Here is a 13,582-nt window from a genome sequence, read left to right as displayed (position 1 = left end):
TATCTTTTAGGTATAGCACTCAAGCATTCGCAGTTGTATGACCATGTGTTAGAATTTTTTAAATGAATATAAGATCCTTTATGGAAAGTACAGTGGTACCTCGGTATCCTCTTTGGAAGTCCTCTTTGGAATAAGTCCAATTTGGTATAAGTCCTGTTTTGACATGAAAAATCTTGCTTGGTAAACAACCTTTGTGCTAGAACTTGTGTGGGTCAAAATCAGTCACAACACTGCGCGCTACCCTTATTTACCTATCTCGAGACAAAGCCACGACTGCCTACGAGCATCAGTATGTCAGTTGCCACCATTCAGTGAAAAGCCCGCGCTATAACTCCCTGTGAATTACTTAACATCTCCTCCACCTTCCTTCTCAGCACCATCCTAGTAGACACTCGACTCTTCTCAGCAAGGTAAAGTGAGGTTAAATTTTCATTTATTTCATCTAATTGCTTTTGTACTTATGTACTTTAGCATCAAGGAGTGTTGAAACTATTCTTTACAACCCCATCAATGTATAATATGCCAATAACAATAGGATTTTTTTTTTCATGGGAACGGATTATTCATTTTCCTTTAATTTCTGTTTTCTTGTTTGGTATAAGTCCAAGGATCTGGAAAGGATCAAGGACTTATACCAAGGTAACACTGTACAATATATATAGCAATTAGACAAGATGTCTTTTGACACTGTTTGAAGTGAATACAATAATGTGAATAAAAATATATGTGAATTCTTAGTGACATTTGTTGTGGAGCATTGTAGAATTTTTTAGGAGTCATATACTATCTGATGTCCAGGAATGACAAAGTTTCCATGCCCATGTCTGGGAACTACATAATTTCAGTCTGGCCAATAAAGAGGCCAATCTGGCTGGAGATCCCAAACCTGCAGAACCTGCCTGCCCCTTCTGCAGTAAGTAATCTGTGTGAATGCAATTATTTTGAAAAGATTAATTTAATTGAAAGGGTAACTTGTCTTCCATTTTTAAAGGAAAAATTATTTTAAAAGGATAAACTTGATGTGAAGTAGTTTATGAAAAATGCCATCAGAATGGAAAGACATGCATTTTTAATTTGCTCCTTTGTAGAAAGCATGAAAGGAGATTGGAAGAAAGAAAAACTAAAACCAGGTTAATACAGATTTCATGTGACCCTGGTATCAGCTCTGTGTGCAAAGAGATGTTTGGAGCTGTAGATTTAGCAGTTGTGATTAGTCGCCATTAGAACCATTTCAAAGATACACCACCAGTGACAAATTTGACAATATTTGGCAAAACACATCTTGGTACCCAATAACCTAGGCATATGCATTTTACCCAGAGAATGTGAACCACTGAGAATACACAGTTTAAGACTGTGGGATCGCCTGTAGCAACGGGGTCAGAAGACAGCAGTGACTAGGACAGCAGTGTGGGATCGCCTGTAGCAACAGGGTCAGAAGACAGCAGTGACTAAGACAGCAGACTTAAAAGTTGCAGTTCAAACAGGCTCCTGCCTGTCTATTTATTAGCACTTTACAAAAAACAATATATAGATGCCCGGCTGGGCAACTGGCTACCTCGCTGGGTGCCCTAACTCACCAACACAAACACTATCTCAGTATCAATATTACGCACAGCTTTGTAGTCCTGTGTGGATGCTGGATTCTTTCAGACTCTCTGATCACCACCTGTCTGCAGTGGCTGATCCTCTTCCCTCAGCCTCTTGCTGATCAGTTCTTCCTCTGAAACACTCAGGGCTCTCTGTCTCTCACAGGACAGGATCAACAGCAACCTCCTCCAGCTTGATTCCACAAGCTCACTTACAGGCCACTTCCTGCTCAGCCTGGACCCCTATGGCCCTCATTAGCCTGGATCCAACTCTGGTTCACTCTCAGCCTGGAGTCCCTCTGTCTCCCTTTCAGCCTGGAATCCTCTCTCAGCTTGGATCCCTCTGCTCACCAGCCTCTTGCTGATAAAATCCTCACTCTCTCACCCCTTAGTACAGGTCCATAATAACCCAGTCACGATTGGGTTGGGCCAGGGGGCCCACTTTTTCACTCCCTTGGCAGGCTCCAGGGCCCTAAAGAACCAGGTTTCTTCCTAGAAACATATTCAAAACATCCTCACTTTCATTTCACTGGAGCCTTTTTAACACTTTTCTGATCTTTTCTACCTTTTCAAGGGACACTCTGTCACAAGACATTCTTTGATTTTCATCCTGCAGCCTGCCTTCCTGATGATTTATGTGTATCCTAAGTGGGTGGCCCCTAAAAGGTGACATCCAATGAAAAAGTGATTTCTTGGAGATCACTTGGAAGTTCGGTCCACAGCAGTAGACCACAGCCGTAGAGTTGATGTGAGCAATGACTTTATGAAAGTTATTCCCAGTGTCAGTGTCTGCAAAATGTTCCCCTCAATGATAACCAGTAAAAAAAGAGGGGTTAATCTCCCTAGTAGGGAGAAAGACAGCAAAATTAAAAAAATAAATACAAAATTTATCTACATTTTAACTGTAGTTGCATACAGCCACAAGAAAATGGTTGCAACCACACCTGAAGCATGAAGTGAATGAACTGAGGTAAAGATTATGGGTAGTTTAAAGGGGGTACTCACAAAATGTTGCAGAGTGACATAATATTACTCTGACCAACAATAAAGCAAATATTTGCCCCAAAAGCAGTGCTTTAATTTTAATCATGGTTGGATTAAGCCAATCAGTTTGTGAAACTTCTATAACGTCCACCTCAGATATCTTAATTAATCATTTTTGTGTGTACTGCAGATATACAGTACACTTCACTTAGTATGCCTTTCTCTGTCAAATCTGCCATTTACAACATCCTGCCAGCTGAATAAAGAGTGCAGAAAGCTACAGGCTGTAGAGGTTTGGCAACTTCAGCATGGTGACTTGCCATCCATCTGGATTTTAAACATGCTGCCAAAACATTGTGTATCCTGTGTGCAGGCACCTAACTTAAGCAATTGCAGAAAGGGTTAACAATGGTAAAGCAGTACCTTTTTTGTCCCTGGAAAGACAATGGGCCTTAAGGCAGTTGAAGACCAGCCCCTACAGCAGTGTTCACTGGTGTCCTGCAAAGAACTTGCAGGATTATTCCCAGCCATCAGAGAGCTTTAGTGTTGGGTATACCCACTCCTTTATAATAAAACAACAGAAAACATACTCTCCGCGCCTCAAAGAAGGGTTTTCCTACCAGGGAAAACAGAGCTGGAAATGTGACAAAAACAGCATTAAAAGATGGGAAGAAAAAGGCTGCTCCAATCCCAGCAGGAAAGTTAATTAGCATAAATAAAAAGGAGAATAAAAATGAATTAGGGAGCAATGGGCTTGATTTATTAAAGCTTTCCAAGGCTAGAGAGGATACACTTTCATCAGTAAAGCTGGGTGATCCAGCAAACCTGAAATGGATCTGGTCAAAGATTGAAAACATTTGCTAACAAATAGATTTCCTAAAAGTAATTTGCTATTTCAGGTTTGGTGGTTTAGATAGCTTTACTGATGAAAGTGTATCCAGCTTTGGAGAGCTTTAATAAATCTGCCCCAATGAGTTACATATGACAGCTGCAGTGGATCTCCTGATCTAAAGAGCAAAGCAGCTACTGCATTAAAATTTCAGATCTGGAGAACTCGTAAGATGCAAAGCCACAGAGCCAAGTTTAAAGAATCATGGGGTTGGCAGTATGACACTTTTAGTAGCTGTGATTGATGATCATGGAGAATGCAGAACATTCCTTCATACTCGTTATATATGGTAGTGCTGTGCTTTATATATACACACACACACTTGTTGATGTGCATCATGATGTGCTTTGAAGTTGTGACACCAACATGTAGTACCTGAAATACATATATATAATCAAATAATAACATCACATAATATTTAACATAAAGTAGTAAAGCAACCAATTGTAATACCTACACAAAAACTAAAAATAATGAAAGTAATTCAGTTAAAAAATTAATCCTTTCTTGACTATATTTTGCATTCTTGTAATGCTTCATCAAGATGCACAAGTTTTGCACTTTCTTCCCAAAGTTTCCATGCAGTCTCCTCATTTAAAGCTTGAGGAGCAGGCTCTTTTTCTTTCAGTGCATTGAAATATTTTCCAGATGTGCCTTGGAGATCTTCAGCTACCGCAAGGTAGATGCTGGATTGTGCCGCCTGTTTTGGTGTTTTTATCAAGAAATAAAAAAAGGGACCTGCAACATAAAACACCTATTTTTAGAAACAAATCCACCATTTTTTAAATTTAGTTTAGGTAATAATGTAGCTAAAAGCAGGCTCCGACTTCTGCAATGGACACAAGTTTTTTAGGGAAAACATCAGGGAATAAAGTATCTCACCTAGTACTGTACTAGAGAATGTAGATTTGCGCATTCCTGTATGTCTGCCGAGTTCGGTTTCTGCAACACCTGGATGCAGGGAGTTTGCAGTCACCCCTGTCCCTACGAAGAAAAATAAAGCATTAAACATTTTAAATACATTATCTTCGAAAAAATATTAAAAAAAAAATTTAAATAAATATATATATATATATATATATAACATAGTGATAACATTGTGGTGCCTTCAAGCACCTTTGTTAGTCTTTATTATTATAGTTTTATACAGTATTTATATAGCGCCAACATACAAACTACGCAGCAGTGTACAAGGTCCATAGTCTTTAGATTTTTTCCTGAGTTGCAGGGGTGAGACTTAAAACTGGGAGAAAGAGCAACCTAGTCTTGACATGGTAGGTATTTGCCTACAATACAAGAAAATCCACAGGAAACATATTAATGTAAAAATATTTGTTTACTAATTGGGTGGGAGATACAATTTTGGTACCACATCACTCACATAAAAATCTTACATTTCAAGTTGAGATTGTTTGGGTACCACAGGTGAAATTACTACATATTTTTAAGATTTTCTAATTTATTCATGTACATTTAACATAAAAAAACATTTTAAAAAGCTCATATCCAGGATTTATACATTCAATAATTCATTAAAAACATTCATTTTTTAAATCCATGGCCCTTCACAGCATTTCAACATTTGGCCTCATCAGAAGGACGTACTTTTAATGCAGATTTGATTAGCTCCCATTTATGGCGAGTAGGAACATGAACATGGTGGAAGACGGTTATATACTTTTCAGTTGCTTGATTGAGCTTTTAAGGTAAGCACAATTCTTTACATATGAGTGAATGTCAATACAATAGTGGGTTAGTAACTCTTTACATCATTTGGATTTCATTTAATGGTAACACCTGGTATATAGAGCCTTCAACAAATTGATACTTTAATAATTAATTAGTATTGGTGATTTTGTTGTTTGTATTTTAATATCAGTAAATAGGCTTTTTGGTGATTTTTATGAGATTGATATATTTATGAGATTTTGTTTATTGAATTTGATGGTGGAATTTTGTATTATGTATTATACATTTATGAAATTTTACAAGATGGAGTTTTAGGGAATGTATGTGATTTTTTGGAGTAAGTCAGAGATACAGATATACTGGCTCTTAAAATAAATTATAATTTATTTGTTAATAATAGTACATTTACCTTTGATTTGTTGTTTGTAGGTTCCGAATGATTGCACTTTAACTTATTAATGAGACCTTTGGAAGGGAAACATTACGCATATAGGTAATTTCTTCTTTGTTATGTGGTGATATTTCATTATGTTTGTGCATTCAATTTAAGACCGTCCGGGCAATTTATGAATGGCAGTAGATGAATTGACAAAGAGGAAAATGGGAAAAACCATTATGTCTAACGGGTGAATTGAAAAAGGGAAATTAAATAATTTTTGAAAAACATGTACCGTATTTTTCGGACCATAAGACGCACTGGACCATAAGACGCACCAGTTTTTTAGAGAAGGGAAATGAAGAAAAAAAAGATTCTGAAACAAACGCGCTGGAGACAGGAGAAAAGGCAGAGGGGGGACGGGACAGCAGCTGGGAAGGATACATTTTGATACATTTGGACCATAAGACGCAGGGACTTTTTCCCCCCACTTCTGGGGGGAAAAAAAGTGCGTCTTATGGTCCGAAAAATACGGTAAATGCGGGGTGGTAAAATACGGTAAATGCGGGGTGGTTTGAGGAGTTCACATTAAGTCAAGGTATTATGAAATGTAAATTCTGGTGTTTTTTTCTCACTTCCTCAGTAAAACCTGTAGATAGATGTATCAAATATGCATGAAAGTACATCCTTTCAATGAAACCAAATGGTGAAACGTATAAAGGACTATGGTTTAAGAAATTAATATTTTCTGATGAATTATTAAACGTATAAATCATGTATATGAGCTTTCTTTTAATGTTTTATATGTTAAATGAACCATAATAAATTATGAAATTTCATGAATATGTAGTAATTTCACTTGTGGTACACAAAAAATACCAAATTGAAATTTAAGATAATTTAAAAATGTGTAGGTTGTTGCAGACACCAAGAGGTGTTTTATCACTCACATAATGCACACTTGGGGAATGCCAGGGTTGTTAAATTTTTCTTTTCTGCTTGAACTGATAATAGGATAATAGAAGGTAGACTGTCTCACAGATTGGTTGGTTTGGGGAAGTGAAATGACCTGTTTTTTCCCTCAGGAAGAAGAAGTACAGTAGAACCTCGGTTATCCTGCACCCATGTGGAATGGCCGATTCCAGATAGGTGTAGTTTCTGGTTAACTGAGGTTATTCTTAAACTGAGGTTCCTCAGCCATTCAGAACTAGACTTAAATGGGGGGGGACTTGTCCTCATTCACCTCTAGTGCTGAATGGCTGGGAAAAGGGAAACCCTGATGACGCTTGAGCCGTCACCAGGGTTTCCCTTTTCTCAGCCAATCACAGAGCGGAGCAATCAGTGGAGCTCTGCTCTGTTCTCCTGACAGCTCAGCTCTACTGATTGCTCTTGCAGCCCTAGCGGAGCTGTGTTATGTGTTCTTGGATGCAGGAGCAATCAAAAGAGCAGAGCTGTAGGGTGGCGGTTATCTGAGTTTTCCGTTATCTGAGTTCCAGATAACCAGGGTTCTACCGTATAAATTAAAGCCCTTAAGATTACATTAGGCTACAAGGTGTTTTCTTGTGAATTATTACTGACTCACCTCTTAGTCTTTTTGCCAGTTCATTCGTAAACAGAATATTAGCCAGCTTGCTTTGGCAATAAGCTGCTTTTGTGTCATATTTCTTTCTCTCCCAGTTTAAATCATTAAAGTCAATGTCTCCTGCTACGTGAGCCAAGGAAGAAACATTGATGATGCGGCACTGACCCTGACTGACACTGGAGTTCTTCATCTTATCAAGTAGTAGGTTAGTCAGAAGAAAATGGCCTGCAAATACAGAGGTATAGTAAGGTCATATGAATAAGTAAGATACCTATCAGTAAAACATAAAATAAAAACTTTTTTATAAAAAATGTTGTTGCAGGTTAAAGGATACATTTTTAGGTACTGATATTCATTACATGTAAGCCCCAATATATTTAAAGTACAAGTAAACTAATATACTAAGTATGAAAGAACAACACAGGAGAATGATTACGAAACAAAAAACAGATCAGGACAGATTATGACAAACAATAATACCAGGATCAGTATTTTAAGCCTTTATGATTAGAGGGTAATGATGCCTAGATGCCCAGGCCACATTTAGCAGCATCAGTATATGATGTAACTTAACAATCTCTTTGTTAATATTATTGTATGTATGTATTATTATTATTGTATTTTTAAGGATGTTTGTACATTTTTACATTACAAAAACTCTTCTTTGTTTTTATTAGTCTGACAAAATGTAAAATAAATATACTTTTTTCAGTTTTGAATGTATTATTTTAAAGTAGTCAACTGTACCTGACAGGTATGCTACTAAACATTGCAACCTGAAGAGGACAGTGTTCATCTAGAGGCTGCCACTTCTCAAAAGGGAAGATGTTTATTAATCCTTTCTAAGTATGGGACACAGTGATGTGAGAGGTTAACTAACAGATTGTGGGCAGGAAGGAGTTAATGAATACTGCAAATTTAAATATATCGAAAGTGACTTTTGAAATTACTTAAAACGTAATAAATATTTAGGTTTACAAGTATTAATGTTGTGAACTGTTAATTCATAGTTCTCCCCAGCCTGTTTTTGGGGGGCGGGCTGCCCACCTGTTGTGATTATTCCGCCCGGCCCAGCAGCTGTGATCAGATACCGGAGAGGCTGCTCTGCTCGCTCCGTTCTCCGCTGATAAGAGCGTCTGCTTCTCTTCTTTGAAACCCAATATCCCTAGAATGGTGGGGTGTACAAAGCCGAAAATGTAGGTGCGGGGTGGGCCAGTTTTCGATAACCCCCTTCACACTAATATTTCATTATTATGGCAAACGCACTGCCCTGTTACACATTACTGCCCATTTCTAACACTGGAAACCCAATTTCTCTGGAATAGGGAGGTGTAGGAAACTGAAAATGTGTGGGGAACATCTGTGGATAACACCCCCTAAAGTTTTATTACAATGGCATCATTGGAACAAAAAAACCTCTGCCCATCAAAACAAAATTGGGGTTTAGGTACTGGTAGGGTAAGTCATAGGTAACAGGGCAGCGTGTTTTGATGGGTAGACTTTATGTATTGATGCCATGGAGATGAAAGTTTGGGGGGTGTTAGCCACAAGTGTCCCCCACTTGCCCCTTTAATTCTGTGTACCTGCACCTCTCTGTTCTACAGAAATTAGGGTTCAAAGCAGCGAAGCGGACAGTTTGATGGGCAGAGGTTTTTATGTTCTAATGATGCCATGCTGATGAATTTTTAGGGCTTTATACATCTGTTCCCCACTTGCATCTACATTTTTAGTTTCTACATCTACATTTTTAGTTTCCTGCACCTCCCCATTCCAGATAAATTGGTATTCAAAGAACAGAAGCAGAAAGGGCAGCATAGTATTACAGTTATAGTTTGGTGAAAGGTAGGTCAAATATTTAGGGGGGCCACCCCAATGCTTCTTACTATATAAGTGGCCCCGGGAGTCCTTAAATTGCAATTTCCATTTTGGGCTCCTAGGTGCACTTTCTTACAAAACAGTCCCCTGTGTACCCTAAAAATTTTAGGTAATTACAACCAACAATTTAGGAGATCTAAAGGATTGAATGCAATGAGTTGTTAGGCTGCAGAACATGACAAGCAGACTTTACATATACAGCGATCGTACTGCGGGTGGATAAATTTCACAGGACGTTTTTGTCCTACCCTGTCTGTTGTCTGTCCAACACCCATCTGCGATCACATGCATGATGCTCTTTGTGTTACCTAGGTATAGCGCTAGGAGGTGACATCTGAAGTCAGGCTGAATTCACATTGGCAGTAAGGTTTGCATTTGCTGCGTTTACCCCTCACTTACCTCTTGCCAGGAACCAATGCTGCTTGAAAAACTGCTATGCCTGAAAAGCCCAGCACTTACCACCTGTTACGAATCCCAGGTGCCCAGCAGTTATCACCGATTACGAATCCCAGGTGCCCAGCAGTTATCACCGATTACGAATCCCAGGTGCCCGGCAGTTATCACCGATTACGAATCCCAGAGGTGCCCAGCAGTTATCACCGGTTACCAATCACAGGTGCCCAGCAGCTGCCAAGAAGTAGTCACTCAGGAGGGGCATTTTTTACTGCCAATGTGAACTAAGCCTAATTTGCTAAGCCATGTTGATCACAATATTGCACTAGTACAAGGTATTACACTATTAAAACATGGAACTCTAGGGAGTTGGATTAAAGTACACAGCACTGGACTGTTGTGGCATAATACAAAAAATTGTACATTCTAACAAGCCAGGCATTAGAAAGTTGGAACAAAGTATGGGGGGGGGGGGGGGGTAGGTAGAACACTGACACAATAGCAGGGGTTACTGGATACGTATGGCATAAATACCTAGCAACAAAAAATTTGCAGTGTCTAGCCCCGCCCACTTTTTTTTTACTGCCCGGCTACAGTTTCCCCCCACCCGGCTGAAAAAAATTTCTGGGGAGAACACTGTAATTGTATAATATTGTCTGGTAATGCATTCTTAGAAAAAGTTTCCTAACAGCTCTTTCAATTTTGCCATTCTGTATTCATTCTATGTTTAACTCTAAACCCTGAATTTTAAAACTTTTAACTGGTTCAGATGGTACTGCTTTAAAAAAGCAAAGACACTTTGATAGTATTACTATTATTTAGGATATGTTCCTAAATAGTTAGTGCATGCTTAAAAATGCAGACTAAATATGCAAGTGGCTCAAAGCAGAAATCTATTGGAGGCTGTCAGAAAATGCATATAACTTTCAGGGCAACCAGTGTTTCTTTAATATGAGCGTGATTGCAATTAGAAAGTTGTTTAGCTTGATAACACATTTCTTTTAAAAATAAAAGCTTTTTCCTATGTCACAGTGTTTCATGATAGGTCCAGATCTCATGTAACTTGTCAAATTAATGTATATTCAAACTTCAACAAAAAAAACTTTACCCAAATGGTTGACGCCAAACTGCATCTCAAACCCATCTTCTGTCTTCCATTCAGGGCACCTCATTACTGCAGCATTATTAATAAGAATGTCTAGGTGTTCCTCCTCTAAAATAAAAACACACACATTTGAAAGGGTTAGTTCACAGAGAAAAAATATATATATTCATACTAGCATGTGTGCAGGCCAGTTCCAAGTATTACTACAGATCAAAATCTCTATTTTTTTAAAATAATAACATTTGATTTTAGAAACCCCTAACACTTATTTTTCACAATCTAACCCCTTTCATGATCCTACTGAAATATTTGCCTGACTATTTTAAATCATTTTTAATAATGTACTGCGTGTTTATTTTAAGTCAGAAAATTTGTCTTTATTATTTTAAATAATTTACTGCGTGTTTGTTTTATGTCAGAAACAGTTGGAAGTTAGGATATTCAGCATGTCAGCAGAGGCAGTCCCCATATTGCCCCAGGTCCCCTAAAGCAAGCCTTTAACACCTAAGTTTCCCTGAACCCTAAGGTACGTCAAAAATCAGAACACAAATGTAATATATTGCAGCTAACCAGTCGATATGTGTGGTGGCTGTATTTGTTTTCATTTCTTATTAGCTTACTCCATTTACAGGTAGTCCCCGGGTAAGGACATATGAATGACTCCTAGATAAGGGGGGGTTGTATGACTTGCAGAGGAAATCTTTTGCTAAACACAGCTAAAACTAAGCTCTTCTGCAAGCTCTTGTAACTCTTTATTGACCAAGACAAACTCTGCAGTTGTTTCTTTTTGCATATCAAAGCACAGCTTACTCCAGAAGTTAATGAATGTCTAGGCTCCATAAAAGTTTTTTTTTTTGCTTTGTTTGTGATTAGCTCACAGTGAGGATTTTATACAGTAACTGACACTACACTGACTAAAAATATGTTGAGACAAACATCTGTCCTAATTGCATTTATTAAAATAATGTACCTGCTCCAACTTACATACAAATTCAACTTAAGAACAAACCTACAGTCCCTACCTCGTATGTAACCCAGGGACTACCTGTACTCTATTTCCATTTGGGGATACGGTCAGTAACACAATTTTTCTTGGAGTGACAAGGCTTACTTACTGCACTTGTCTATGGAGGAGCAACACTAACTGTAAAGTGGAAGGTGTTTTAGGATTAAAAACACCTATTAATTTCTGTGCCATGGGTATTCTGTAGTTCACAAGGGTAAACTGGACAGGCCTGAAAACATTGCTTGAATGCAACTTTAGGTCACTGGACTTCTGTGAGGACCCCAGGGTTTTTCTCAGTATATATATTTATTGTGTGGCTTATGCCTTCCTAAGTCAAAGCTGAAAGTAATGTAGAATCATTTCTACCAAAGACAAAATGAAACTCGGCTTAATTTCAGTCTCAGGATGGAATGAACCACTGCAGTGAGCTAAAGCTAGAGTCTCCTGCAGACATTTTTGATTTGGTCAGCCAGACTGGAAACACAATACTGGTGATGGCTGGTGGTGCTGTAGCCTGCAGGCGCCCGTCTCAGTAGTTATGCACCTGATCAGTGGCAGCATAGTGCACAATAACCCCCTCTCCGACACCCAGTATTAGTGGCAAGCACACAGTGCGGAAATAACCATAAAAATCTATTACCCCACTCAAAAGTGAACCTCAAATAAAAATAAATAAATAAGGTAAATGAGCAGGCAGTCCAGGAGGGGAAGTTATGGCCTGGCTAAATTTTTTAACTGTGAAGCAATCAAATTGTGGGCTGTGAATGAGATTAGCATAGGGTCACATGACAGTTGCATTCTATTTAATGGCACTGTCACCTGCTCTGGGGACTTGTTTCCATTGACTATTTATGCTTTAAGAATTCGAGGCCTTGAAGAGGAGAGAAAAAGCTGCGTTTGTCAGCATTATGGAAACTTGTGGATGAAGGGCCTTGTCCCCTGCAAAGTTGGAGGTCTTGGGCAATATGTACACCCCTGACAAGAGTAATTAAAATATATTACCCTTACTTATGTCCTTTGCAAATTCTTTGATTGAGTTTGTTGATGCTAAGTCCAGACGTTTGGCAAACACATTGTGATTCAGAGTCTTCCCTCTGACTTCTTTTGCAGCATTTTCACACTTCTCCATGTCTCTACAAGCCATAATTATTCGGCCACCTGTATGTTAATTACATCAAAGCACAATATAAACGCTTTCATTTTTAAGCATGAATCCATATAATACACAAAAAAGCTGGCCAGCTCAAAAAGGTGCAGTGGCAAATGTAGCAGACTGTGGGTCCCTGTGCAGAACTGACTTGGGGCCCTTGTGAAGGAAGAATAAGAAGTTATTAGCTTTCAGGTTTTCTAAAAGGTGCAGCATGTAATTTTCTTGCATGTGTTAAACAGATGTAAAAATGCTTAGAAATATATATTTACCAGACCAAAAAAGTGCAAATAGGAAAAGTTCATCATAAGGCACTTCATACACTTTAGTATAACCAACCATTCTACTTTATTTTACTGTTAAATATTTTAAAAACTAGTAGTTATTTACTTTTCTTTCTTTAGAACTGAACTCATTGAATGTAACTTGAACATTTAGTTTAAATGTTTAGGCATAGGAACAGCAATCTCAAACATCAGCTCACCTGAGTCACTAACTATACTAATAGGGTGCCCTCCTAACATGTTCTTCCCAAAGAACAATTACTTTTTTTATCATTCTCTTAAAGTTAACCTTTCATCCAGTGCAAGTCTTTTACATAGCAGAAACAGTAACAGAGCCTCAGTCAGGTCACAAATAAGTACCTGTGCATACCTGACTATTTTGTGGGGTCTGGCTAGAAGGGTAAACGTTGCCCTTGGAGGCTTTACCGAAAAAATCTAAGTGTCCAGGCTCCAAGACACAGACCTTTACAATCTGAACAAAATACAACAAAGGTTATTTTCTCCAAGATCGATACAAATCCTGCAGCCCTTTGCAATGTTTAAGTGAGAAACCTACCCTATTTTTTGCCGTATAAGACGCACTTTTTCTTCCCCAAAACTTGGGGGGAAAAGTTAGTGCGTCCTATACGACAAATGTGTTAAAAAAAATATTTAAAATATTAT

At 38.3% G+C, this 13,582-nt stretch overlaps 1 protein-coding gene across 3 annotated transcripts in view; it reads right to left on the bottom strand.

Annotated features, from left to right (window-relative positions):
* Nucleotides 1-1,472: 1,472 nt before the first annotated feature.
* The window catches only part of RDH13 (retinol dehydrogenase 13), a 15,250-nt gene continuing 3,140 nt past the window's right edge, over nucleotides 1,473-13,582 (bottom strand). The window contains exons 3-8 of one of the 3 annotated variants that reach the window (XR_011920409.1): nucleotides 12,491-12,646; nucleotides 10,486-10,590; nucleotides 7,110-7,334; nucleotides 4,345-4,446; nucleotides 3,920-4,200; nucleotides 1,473-3,837 (exon numbers count right to left, since the gene is read on the bottom strand). Coding sequence is in view for 2 of the 3 variants with exons in the window: in XM_072409145.1 (XP_072265246.1) it covers nucleotides 3,974-4,200; nucleotides 4,345-4,446; nucleotides 7,110-7,334; nucleotides 10,486-10,590; nucleotides 12,491-12,646 (815 nt within the window). In the remaining variant the exon portion in view is untranslated. Of the gene's footprint in view, nucleotides 4,201-4,344; nucleotides 4,447-7,109; nucleotides 7,335-10,485; nucleotides 10,591-12,490; nucleotides 12,647-13,582 lie in introns of all 3 variants that reach the window. The other 2 variants (XM_072409147.1, XM_072409145.1) reach the window with 2 other exon arrangements.

The sequence above is a fragment of the Pyxicephalus adspersus genome, chromosome 4, assembly GCF_032062135.1.
Source record: "Pyxicephalus adspersus chromosome 4, UCB_Pads_2.0, whole genome shotgun sequence".
NCBI classification, from domain to species: Eukaryota; Metazoa; Chordata; class Amphibia; order Anura; family Pyxicephalidae; genus Pyxicephalus; species Pyxicephalus adspersus.
Note: the sequence above shows the minus strand (reverse complement) of the source record. Positions and strands in the feature narration are given on the sequence as shown.